Source organism: Armigeres subalbatus, chromosome 2 (assembly GCF_024139115.2).
Source record: "Armigeres subalbatus isolate Guangzhou_Male chromosome 2, GZ_Asu_2, whole genome shotgun sequence".
Classification (NCBI taxonomy): domain Eukaryota; kingdom Metazoa; phylum Arthropoda; class Insecta; order Diptera; family Culicidae; genus Armigeres; species Armigeres subalbatus.
Genome location: NC_085140.1, coordinates 371994682 through 372007626, shown reverse-complemented (window position 1 = coordinate 372007626; position 12945 = coordinate 371994682). Strand labels below are relative to the sequence as shown.

Genomic DNA, 12945 nt, shown 5'->3' with positions numbered 1-12945 from the left:
TATTTATTTCATCACCTGGGCAGGGCTAGTGTATATAAGAATACCAATTTGGTTAGATATCTCCGGATATGTGCGGTTTAAGAAAAAGCTGCACACAAAGTTTTTCAAAGATTTTGTTTGTTTGACTGGAATATGCTTGGGTTATTATTCTTGGAAATTTGCTGCATAAGAGACTCTTCATTACCTAGTAACCTCTAACCTATTTTGCTTCTGTCTGTCTTCTGCTTCTGTCTGGGTTACGCCATCAGTGCTCATTAGACTATACACGTTCGACTAGTTACACTAGAATTTGTAAGATTTGAATAAGTAGAATTAGAAAATAATAATCTTGAATTACTTTATTTAAAAAAAAAAATAAGTTACTTTGCAATCATAGATGAGAAAGAGTTGTAAAATGACTGACTCTCAGATCTTTGGGCCTTCCTTAGCTTAACGAGAAGGCGGGCAAACCTTACCAACGGATGACAGATTTTTTTTAATGGTTCTATAAGAACAAGAACCGTCCAACATTCGTTTACATTTTTGTATATACAAAGACATTTCGATTTTAGCAACATTAGATTATGGAAACATTCAGTTTTGGCAATATTCGCAAAAATGGGCATTTTCAAAAACCCCTCCCCCCTATATCACACTTTTTGTCTGAAGCATCTAAAAACTTTGTATGGGTCGTCACACTTCGCTCAACCCCCCTCCCCCTTCTAAGCATTACGTAATTTGCGGACGCTGCTTAAGTGACAAGTAAGTAGGAATCACGAGAAAACGAATACCAATCGATTTCGGAAATCGCCTGATGGTCACCTGCGGACATTTGGCAGATTTAGAAAAAGTCACTGCGCACATAGGAGTATTCTGCCAATCTAGCCGGAATAAATTTGGGACTGATCTGCGGTTCAAGCGTGTCTTATTTTGTAAACAAACAAAGCTTATTCTGTCTAACCCATACCCTGGTTTTCGCTGTTTCAAATTTGTTATTTTTTCGTTTATTTTTTTAGGAAAATCCAGTGCCTCGCAAAAAAGCCCCGCATGACGGTACTTAATTCGTTAAAACGACACGAATTGCTTTGTTTTTTGGTTATTATGATTTAACTTTTAAGGATAGCTTAACCTTTATGCTACAGCAAATAAATATATCTAGCAAGTGTAACGTCCTTTTCAAATGTTGGACTAAATATGACTGGTTGATTGCGTGTGATTGCGTGTAAGATTGGTTATATGCGTGAGTGAGTGAGTCAGTAAGTGAGTGAGTTAGTAAGAGTGAGTAAGTGAGTGAGTGAGTAAGTGAGTGAGTGAGCAAGTGAGTGAATGAATGAGTGAACAAGTGAGTGATTGAGAAAGTGAGTAAAACAACGAGCGAATGAATGATTTTGAGAGTATGAATAAACAAGTGAATGCACAATGGTCGGACTCCATACAAAGGGATAACCAAAACTACCGAAACATGATTTCGCAGATTGTATACTTTTTTTGATCTCATTAAAAAGTAAATAAACTATATTTTCATGCGCACTGATTCAAAACTAATTTGAAAATGCTTTTCATTGTTGTTGGAGGCGTCAACGTGGCCCTAGTGAAAAATGTGGAAAAAGTTGGATTCTAAAAATGCGTAAAGAACACATATCTACACCGAATGATGTGTTCTAATTTATAAGCACCATTAATAGTCATACTAAAACCTTCCCATAGCATATTTTACATTCATGAAAAATGATTTTGTAGTTTTTAGCCACTTGATTGAAAATTTCTGAAAATTAGAACAATTTTGACAATGAAAAAAGTCATCAAAGTTTCACCAATCAGAGAGCGTCGAGAAAGTTTGTACATATTTGCACATTTCCAAGTTAGAGCTAATTAAGAAAACTCAAAGGTGCAGCCCAATCGGGTTGTACGCAAAGGTGACGTAGGACTACGTAGCTATACGAAATGGATGGTATCAGCCATAATAATTTGTGTCTCTTTATTAACATTGAGCAAACTTCTCAGAGGTCAACTGAATCAAGAAGTCGAATAGTTTCTCCCAGTTGGATGGACTTTGAGTCTCTAACCATGGAATTAGCATGACTCATCGGCCGCATCGCCGCTGAAGCCACTCGACTGGCTTTCAGTGGAGGATATCACAATTCTAGAAGACTTCTTCTTCTTCTTCTTCTTCTTATTGGCATTACATCCCCACACGGGATAGAGCCGCCTCGCTGCTTAGTGTTCATTAAGCACTTCCACAGTTATTAACTGCGAAGTTTCTAAGCCAGGTTACCATTTTTGCATTCGTATATCATAAGGCTAGCACGATGATACTTTTATGCCCAGGGAAGTCGAGACAATTTCCAATCTGAAAATTGCCTAGACCGGCACCGGGAATCGAACCCAGCCACCCTCAGCATGGTCTTGCTTTGTAGCCGCGCGACTTACCGCACGGCTAAGGAGGGCTCCATTTCTAGAAGACACCATCCTCAAAAAGGTCCGAAATGAAGGAGAAATCGACATTGTTGTTTCATAAGGGCAAAAGTCGCAAACGTAAACATCAACTTCTTCTGCTAATTTCACGAAGATTAGAGACTTCTGGTGGTATTTTACACTTCCATTCGATAGAAGGCGCGGATCACCACCAGTTCTAAGTGGTTGTTAGCTGAGAGCGGTCCTAGTTGTTGAGGAATTTGCAGGAAAAGGCACTGCTTACGTTTGCGACATTCGCTATTATGAAACAACAGTGTCGAAATAAGCAGAGTCAGAAGTGGCATGAAACCAAACGCAAATATATTTATTTGCAACGTTTGGTTTTCGACCGCGATGGGAACGTACGTGGCAAAGTGAGGGGAACTTTAAGAATTAATTACACATAATTCTTTTCAGGACTTAAACTATCTATCCTCATCGATTTGGCTGACATCGTCGGAAAGTGAAATTTTCTGGCAAGATTATATGGTTTTGTTTCTGTTAGTCATTGGAATTGAAATCAGTTTTTTTTTCGAGCCACCATTTAATACAAAAGAACGTCAATTCGAGATAAATTTCCTTCAAAATGCAGAACTTAATCGTTTTGCGACGGCAGAAAGCTACGCTTCGGTAGCATAATCGCAAACGCTCGATGGAAGGGATGATGCAATAAATTTGTTTGAATGGATGGAATCACTCACAGCAACCACGCCAAACGCCGATGCCACCAAAACAGACCTTTTTGCAATCAACCCTGAGAAGAACCAATTTTCTTTTCCCAATGCGCCTTTCCATTAACTAACTGCATCCAAACGCTTGTTGAACCTTGGCGTTGAAATTGTTCGACAGCCACTTGATGATTTTTCGCTAAGCCTCCACTATTTGGAATAAATTTTCAGCATTGCCACTGGTGCTACCCACGTTTTCGTGCTGCTGTGTCCACTCCGCTGCATAAAATCTTGTTGAACCGCTTTTTGCGGAATCCCGATCAAAATGACTCGCGCGCCGGAAAGCAGCCGGAATGGATGGAATAACTAACAGAAACCAGGCTTCCATGCCAAACGCCAATGCCAAACAGTCCATTTTCGCAATCAAACCTTTCTTTTCAGAAAATGCTGGTCCTCAGAAGAACCAATTTTCTTTCCTCAATGCGCCTTTCAAGCAGCTAACTGACATCACAATTTGTAATGAATTTTCAGCATCGCCGCCGGCGGCGCGGGATCGCAACAGTGCTATTTTTATAGTCAACCCTTTCTTCATATGAAATGCTGGTTCTTTGAGGTTGAATGATCTGCAGCCACACCGAGGACCACCACCAATGCGAAGGATTTCCGTTGAAAATGTTACCAGCGCCTCCGTGATGCTGTGTCTGCTCCGCTGCGATCACTTTGATGCGTCCGCTCTGCGTGAAATCTTGTTCAAACTGAGGATCAAATTCAAAACCCCAAGTGATTGATTTTTGATGTCTGTGCTAGTGATGCATGTACGTGATTGGTTGGTTTACCTATTTCTAAACTTTTTATCAATTATCGATAATTAATAGTCAATAGTATTTTCGAATGGACCAAAAAAATTGAAAATCCATCGAGAAACGGCTGAAATATTAAAGTTTAAAGTCTATAATATTTTCGTCATTTTCGCAATCGTAAAGTGTATATCAATATAGAAAAGACCGACGTAGCCCTACGTTAAAAATGTCTAATTAGTTCATATAAGAAAAGTCAAAAAGAGCACTGATAGGTGGATATGCCCCACCATTCACATTTATTTGCATACAATGACGGAATTTCCGTTGTATAAAGCTTATTGCGAGCAAATCGGATGAGTATAAGTGCCAAAAATGTGTTTTTCCTATACGCTTCATGAAATTATACAGGGTGTTCAATAAGTTCGAATACAAATGTTTGATCATAGTGTTTGTAAGCCCAATGTACATATTCTGTATTAGTATTGGTGCCAGCGTTAGCAGTATATATACGCTATTGGTTGTGTGTGGTGTTGACTTTCTGACACTTGTTATTTGCTTATTATGCGCGTTGAAAATGGATTCGGGCATCATAAATAGCCATTTTTGAAGGTCAAAATCATTGCGGCGTACTACAAAACTGAGGTTTTGGGGACGATTGATGCCCCCAGTGGCCCGGTGCTAAGACGGAGATGAGCCCTACGTGTTCCAATAGGACAATAACCCTTTATACACGGAAATTGCGATTTTAGCCTAATATGGGGACAATTTTATCGACTTTTTGGACAAAACATTGCGACCTCCCAGCTTCCCGGATTTAAACTCTCTTAACTTTTTTGTTTGGTCCTTTATTATGTTGAAGCTGTACGAATACAAGATCAATAACTTGGACCAGTTGAAGACGTAATTCTCAAAATCTGGAATGAAATGCCCAAGCAGACCGTGCGTGCCGCTTGCGATGGGTTTTAGAAACGTTTGAAGCTCGTGAAGAAGTACAAAATATTGGTCATTCAAAAAAAAAATTACAAACGTTCCTTGTAAACAATACTTCCAATGAAATGCAACCGGGAAAAGAAATAATTTAATCTCAATTTTTAATCATTTTTTGAAAGTGTATTCGAACTTATTGAACACCCTGTAGTATTTGGAACATAATTTTTGAACTCGTTGACCTTATTTTTCAAGAGAAACACTGGAACAAGATCCTCCGCTGAATACATCGTTTTTTGTGAGCGAATAGATTGAGGCACTCTGAGGTCACTATCACTAACAGTAAGCCCCGCCTGGTTATGCTACCGATTATCAAATGGATAATAGTATCATAATCAAACTTCCGGATGCAAAATATATATAATTTATTTTGAATCCAGCGCGCATTTAGTAGAATTCATTATACATATATTTTTAAATAGTTGTTGTATCTTACCATTTATACATATGTTCCTCACTTTTATTTGCTGGTGATCCTTCTCGTTACATTTCCCTTGCATTAAACTGCGTGAACCATCAAAAACTCAACAAAAAGCTAAGTGACGAATTTGGCTTCTCCACTACTGCCTGTGATTTGGTGAAATTTTATTTGAGCCATCGTATTCAACTGGTCAGAGTAAATGACAGAAAATCTGCAGAAAAGGTGCTTGTAGATGGCACTTGCCTTAGTGCACTATTATTCACACTATACATCAATAGTTTGCCGAAAGTACTACGATGTAAATATCATATGTATGCAGACGACCTGCGAATCTACAGTTCCGGACCAGTACAAGAAGTAGACAGAATGATTGCGCACACTTATTTTTTTTTTACCGGGATCTCAGCAAAATGTTGAACTTTTACCGAGAATCGCACAGCCGTGCCCCAGTAAACATGTTTTTTGCCGAGATTTCTGTCAAAATTACTGATAATCAGCAAATAATTTGCCGAAAATCAGCTAACAAACGCTATTTTTGCCGGAATATCAGTTATTTATTTTGCTGGCGCACGGCTATGCGGATTTTTGCCGAGCTGCAGAAATAAAAACTGAGTGTGCGGTATTGAATGCAGATCTCGATCTCGATATGGATGCGTTAAACATTGCCCTCCGAAAGTAATCCTAGGAAACAGGGTTTGTGTATTCAACAATGAATACACAATTAACATATGCTTGACCGTTGTTGACCTTGATGTTGTTGATTGTGAAGGCCCGATAAATTTTGAGGTTATGGACAAAAGGAAAACAAATTATATTTATACATAATGAATCAAACACTAGTGTGCGTGTGTCAAACGTCACGCATCTCTATTCCAAATCTTGTTCTGTGACTGAATGAAGTCGAACGAAATACATAATGCGACAGTTCTCTTGAAACGAGTGCAAAAACGTACGAATTGTGTGATTCGATTCGAGATGCGCAATGCCACCTCAGTGCTCCCCGCGTTTGGAGATTTTTAAGAGAAATTTATCATGAGGTATAGCCTCCCGAATCAGTTCTTTATCATGACAGCTTGCGAGAAAAAAGTCTCTCACGGTATGCTACATAAGCAGGATAGGATTTGTTTTCATCGGAAAACGTTTCCCGATGAAAACGAATCCTATCCTGCCTATGCGCTTGAAAAAGAAAGATGATTAAACGTCAGAAAGTTCTGCATCGTATATGTATACAGAGATGATAAGTTAGATTCTTTCTTATTCTCTTTTGGATTCAATCCCTGCTCCCAGGTCATTGTTAAAAAAATGGTTGTTGTTAAAAAATTAATCAATAATTAATTATTATCACCTTTCCCTTTACATCTGAGGCCTTTATTCAGTTATATTCACACGCACTTTTATTTAATCACTTTTGATATCTTCTCACTTTATAAAGAAATAATTTTGTAAGGAATATATGGTGGTTTGGGGAGAAGGGTCTTTCGGCCAAAAGCCATTTGGCTGAGTGGGTAGTGAGACGCCTCACTACTCATTTTGCGCTTCTCGCTTTTTACAGTAAGAACACTATTCAAATGACCTATTCGGCCACATGACCCTTTCGGCCAAATGACCCGTTCAGCCAAATGATTTTTTCAGCCTAAAGATCCTTCCAGCCTAATGACTCTTTTGCCCAAATGACCCTTACGGCCTAATGACCCTTTCGGCCAAACGATCCTTTCGGCCAAACGATCCTTTCGACCAAACAACCCTTTCGGCCAAATAACCTTCTCGGCCAAATGACCCTTTCGGCCAAATGACTTTCGGCCAGACGAGTTTCGGCCTAATGGTTTGTTCGGCCTAGTGGCATATAATCCGCGGTACTTGGAAATAATAAAAAGAACGTAATCCTACGTCAAAGCACCTTTCCAACAATATTCCGTACAAATCATAATAGTGAAAAAATACACGTTTTCGGAAATATTTTACATAAAGTCAATTTGGAATAATTATGATAGCGGGGCCCTCCTTAGCCGTGTGGTAAGACACGCGGCTACAAAGCAAGACCATGCTGAGGGTGGCTGGGTTCGATTCCCGGTGCCGGTGTAGGCAATTTTCGGATTGGAATTTGTCTCAACTTCCCTGGGCATAAAAGTATCATCGTGCTAGCCTCATGATATACGAATGCAAAAATGGTAACCTGGCTTATAAACCTCGCAGTTCATATCTGTGGAAGTGCTTAATGAACACTAAGCTGCGAGGCGACTCTGTCCCAGTGTGGGGATGTAATGCCAATAAGAAGAAGAAGAATGATATCGTGATGCGAATCGAGAAGTGATCATTTATAAACAGTTTTTATAGTGACCGCTTGATAAGGGCATACCACTAATGTGTTATATTACACAGATTTGCAGATGAATGAAGTTTACACGAGAAATGTTTAGTGAACAAAGAATTCATCAGTTCAAATCGATTTGGTGGATTTGACTCCGCAACCAGAAATTAACTCTGACGCGGAAATTTGCTAAATAACCGAAGCTTAAGTCACAAAAATGACCATCATCTTTTGTGTGGTGGCAACTCTCCTCGTAACCACACAATTCTGATCAAAAAATAAAAATATAAGAAACGACCGAGCAAAACTCCTCCGAGTAACCATAAAGAATAGAGCGAGAATGAGTTTTGATTGAGTATTAATAGGCTTCATTCTCCTTTTTCGGACGCCCTGCTGCCGCCGGCTGCTCCTCCGGTTCGCGGTTCAATCGAAAGCCAGTTCGATCTAACAAGGCCACATTTTAGCGCACCGTTGATGATCGGTCGGCAGCCGTAACAGCAGGACACTCGTCCCAAAACTGATACGCTGGGAAAGGAAAGCGATCCCAAAGCAGGACGGAGAGATTAAAAATTATGTGTTTTGGTCCCAGCATGGCGCTTTTGTTAATCTAATACGCCCTAGGGGGGCCTGCCTTTGTGACGATCCGCTAATCACCTGTTAGGAAAGCGAACGAGATCGGAGAACGTGCTCAGTATCTGCCGTCGTCGATCGCCGATTCCGACGATGGCGATGGCACCACCGATACACGTATCGGATGTTCCTTTGTGTTTCGGGGCGATGTTTGCGTTATTCTTGGAATTGGCACAGTAAAAATATCGTGAAGAATTGTTCTTTAGGTTCGCATCGGCCGAAACGGGATTATTTGCACAGTGCGTCAAAGTCAAGTCACCGAAATATTTTAAGCGACGAACCCCATGCCAGGACAATAACAACAATTTACAGAGCCACAACGCTGCATAGCCTCGTTTGGCAAATAAGTAGATGATCCCAGCTGATTCATAAATTGCGGCCGGGTTTTGTGTACAGCCAAACTTTCGTTGAATTCTATGTGTTTGTGTCATTTGTAGCTAACCTAATTTGTCCCTTCCTGATGCGCGCGCTTGTTTGTGTCTCTGTTTGTTTGTGATCGCACCGACTGGTCCGCCGACACATTGAAAAGCAACAGGAAGGACCCCTCCCGAGTCTAGTGGACCAGACGGTGGTGCTGTAACAGTGTCAGCAAACAGTGTGGAGCGGCTGATTGCTATCTGAAAGACGAAATGGCGATAGGTTTTTTTTTCTCAACGAGCCCATTTCCGATGAACGACCAATTTGGATAAATTAATTTATCATCAACAAATTTGCCGGCGTGATGACACTTTTCTGGGGTGCTGTGAAACTATCGGCATGTCGAACTAGACTAGACTGGCGATAATAGCTTCAGCTGGACATGTGTTGAATAAATAAGAGATTCAGTGTTATTAACTGCGCTGTTTCCGACTGAGTCAAGTTACGTATTTATGGTTTTTAGAACCTTGTGATTAATACTGCAAGATTGCCAGAATGGACAACGAGTAGGTGCTTACGCCCCATTTTTTTTGATAAAATATGGACTTTTGAGGAAAATTTCTTATTTTACATTGATCGTAATAAATTTTCATCTTATTCTATTCATTCTGCTACCTAGACTAATTACCGGAATCATTTGTTATTCAACTTTAAATTACAAAATCATTAAAACGTTTAATAACTGAGCAAACTCTTTATAACTCTTAAACCGGTATTCAAAACCGTAATCATTGAGTCATTAGTTAACGCGTTCGGTGAATCTGCGTCTCTAGCCCTTGCGGTATTTTTCACCATTTTTATAATTTCATTAACCAACTGCATCTGGCACCTATATACTTATTCAGTTTGATAATACATTTGCACCAGCCAAGCGAAACTCATTAAAACCCATAATCACAAAATACGAACGCCTCCCACCCGAAGATACTTCTCGCGGCGATGATCGGAATAAAAAAAGCATCATCACTGAGTCCCCCAGCGATACCCGTTCGATCCAGAACCCCATTATGAACGCAGCACAACCACCCAATGGTACCAATTATCATAATAATAATGCAAAATATGTTTATTTGTCGATTTTACAATCCATTCCGCAGAGATCGAACCATCGCGAACCGACCGCCGAACGGGGGTGGAATAACAAAGAACTAAAACCGACCGCTGCTTCGCGAACTATTTGCACACAAATTCAATAAAAGTAATGTTTGCTTTTTTATGATTTACAAGTCATAAATCAGGATGGGGTAAATTGGATCGTTCTTTTTCCAAAACAACAACCCATCCCGAGCTGATGGTGGAAGTCGCGGTGTTAATTGAACGCATATAACCGAGAAGTGGTTCCTTTGGCGATATGTCTGCGGTTATGAAGGGACCGTAAAAATATTGAAAATAATTCACTCCGGGTTGTCATGCAGGCGCTAACTAGCTAACGATCTGCTTGTGGGTTGGGAGTCATTTTCGACACCTTACCGGGGAATGCATGGGACCCTCGGAGGCCAATGGATGCACATTCTACGAAGAAGTAATGATGATTGGCAATTGCTTGTTGCAGAGCTCGAGTCAATGAGTGATGTGGAAATTGCCTAAAGGAGTAGCACTAATTATCATGATACGGTGCAAAGTGATGGAAGCAGATGCATCGTTCGTTTTCAATCCGGGAAAGGGCATTTCCAGTAGCATTCAATTACTATATGGATTGATAGTTACGTGGAAGTTGAGTCTAGTGGTGGCTTCGGAATCTGAGTGCCGTCAGATGTGCTCTTTGTACTTGAGTAACTTTTATGTTCAGAATGTTAGATACTGTCATCATATGAACATAATTCTTATTTATTGTGGATTGATTTTAAACGAATAAGAAATATCAAGTGCAAAAAAAATTAAAAGAAAAAAAAACACCTTTCTCAACCTTTATCTTTTTTCCCTTGCAGGTCTGGTTCCAGAACCGTCGGGCAAAATGGCGGAAGCAGGAGAAGGTCGGTCCCCAAGGTCATCCCTACAACCCGTACCTGGCATCGGGAGGTCAAGTTCCGTCGGCAACGGTCGTTGCTCCATCGCTGCCTCCCAACCCGTTCACTCATCTAGGCTTCAACCTGCGGAAACCCTTCGACGCGGCCAGCTTAGCAGCCTTCCGTTATCCCACTCTCGGAGGTGGCCACGTCCTGCCATCCGCCTATTTCAACCAATTCCATAGGTAATGTTCACCTCTCAAGTTCCAAACTATCACAACCTTATCACTAATTTCAGATCCCTTCTCGATTTTAGGACGCCACCCCCACCGCTGCTTCCCCCCGGAGTCGGTGCGCTCTACACCCCATCGGCTTCGTTCCAGACGCTGTTGGCCAACATATCTGCCGCCCAGAGAGCTCCCCCCATCATGCAGCCGAAGCAGTCCCCTCCCGGCGGTGTGACCAGTTCCGATTACCTCTCAGCAGTGGGTCCGCCACCACAGGCAAACCTCACGACGCCGGCTTCCCCGCCGGTTTCGCCCACCTCAGTGCCAGTTGTTCCTCCGTCATCGGTGGCGGGCGTTTCCGTTTCCGCGCCAGGTTCTACAACGCCACCCCAAGATCGGCGCAGCTCGTCGATAGCGGCCCTACGCCTGAAAGCTCGCGAACACGAACTCCGACTCGAGATGCTCCGCCAGAATGGCCACAGTGATATCATTAGCTAAGGATTCCCACTCTCCGCGGCAGAACACCCGTACTCGTCCTGTGCACCAGGGCCATCTACCTAATCACATAAAGGCATTACAATTAGTGAATCATAATCCGTACTTTTTCCAAATAGGTCACAATTCTTTTTAAAACAAAACTGACTATTGAACAGCCATAGCCTTAGGACTTGAAGAAACCACAAAATTTACGAAAAGACTAACAGTGCCAGTGTTGTCAAAGTTAAATCCCTCAAGCGTTTCCATTCTTGATTAAGTCGAAATAACCGATCTTGGTCACTCACTCGTGAAGAAATCCCCCTGCAGGGATTTACTTTCGCTGCCACCTAATTTGTGTGGCGTGTCCGCGTTCAGTTTTTATTCTGCCGTATGCCGTTGAATGGTAGCAGGTTATCGGCATTGAAAATGTCTCGCATTTACAGGTTCCTCTTACGCATGCATGTGGTTGTGCCGATGTTGTCATTGACAGTTTCATCAGAATTGTGAATAAGGTTGCCTTATTTTTTCCTACTACTGAAATCGTTCCGAGGAACTGGTTGAAAGCTGAAATGAATGAAATGAAAAACGCCATCATGTCACGCTACCATATGAGACGATTTTTTTTGCCTGTTTTGCTCGATGAAAAAGCAAGCGGCAGGGGTGGAGACTGCCCTGTAGGCGTGTTGACCGGTTGGATGGTGAGGCTGTGTGATGATCAGACATAGTTGCCGCAACGGGGGAAACTCCTGCAACGAGCGGTTGTTTCGGAGAATTTTCAGTCGAGTTGGTTTTGATGGCAATTTGATTTTGGAACATTTATTTATTTTGAAATGAGACCTATTGATTAATTATCTATTTGTTTAAAAATGTGATGTTATCCCATGTAATTTGTAATAATGTTATGCATCAGTCGAAACGCCTCCGTCGTTGACATCGGGATGACAATGAATCAAAGATCAGAACCCGATTTGTGCCAATGCAGACCAACTTCACCATCAATGCTCTCTGTACCTCAATGCAAAATCTCCCCTACGCTCGGTACCAGTCCTGATTATTGATCAGCACCAGGGTTTACAGAAATCGCTCTCAACAGATAACGGACAACGATATGATGTTCCGAATCATAACAAGCCATGATAACAATTTTCAAACTTGTTTACGGATAGGCAGCCCCCACAGAAAAATGGTGATTCTCGCTTTGTTTTCGCTCATTTTGTTTCGAAGACCACACAGCTGTGTAGAACAAGTTGAAATGCATCATCAGAACCGGTGCTTTCTGCTTTTTAAAAGAAATTTATCATGAGGTACAGCGTTTCGACTGATGCATCATGACAGCTTGCGAAAAAAAAGTCTCTCACGGTATGCTACATGTCGTATATGTATACAGAAATGATAAGTGAGAGAATTGTTCATTTCCTGATCCTGAGGAGCACAGTTTAAATTAATTTCAAGTTAAAATAACAGTTTCGAATGGAATGTTGTTGTACATTTCTCATTATAAAAATTATGAAATATACAAAATGGCGACGAGGATCAAAATTAATTTCTTTGGCAGATTTATCACAAATATGAAAAACAAAAAGAAAAATCCGGCGAGAAGAATACATACTAGATTTTTTTGAGATTTGAGA

The 12945-nt window shown here is 41.0% G+C and overlaps 1 protein-coding gene across 2 annotated transcripts in view; it reads left to right on the top strand.

The window, feature by feature from the left end:
* The window catches only part of LOC134217237 (homeobox protein aristaless), a 386363-nt gene extending 374037 nt beyond the window's left edge, over positions 1-12326 (top strand). Inside the window, exons 4-5 of one of the 2 annotated variants that reach the window (XM_062696011.1) lie at positions 10593-10855; positions 10927-12326. In XM_062696011.1, coding sequence (XP_062551995.1) covers positions 10593-10855; positions 10927-11335 — 672 coding nt within the window. In that variant the 3' untranslated portion in view covers positions 11336-12326. Of the gene's footprint in view, positions 1-10592; positions 10856-10908 lie in introns of both variants that reach the window. The other variant, XM_062696010.1, reaches the window with a different exon arrangement.
* The last annotated feature ends 619 nt before the right edge of the window (positions 12327-12945 follow it).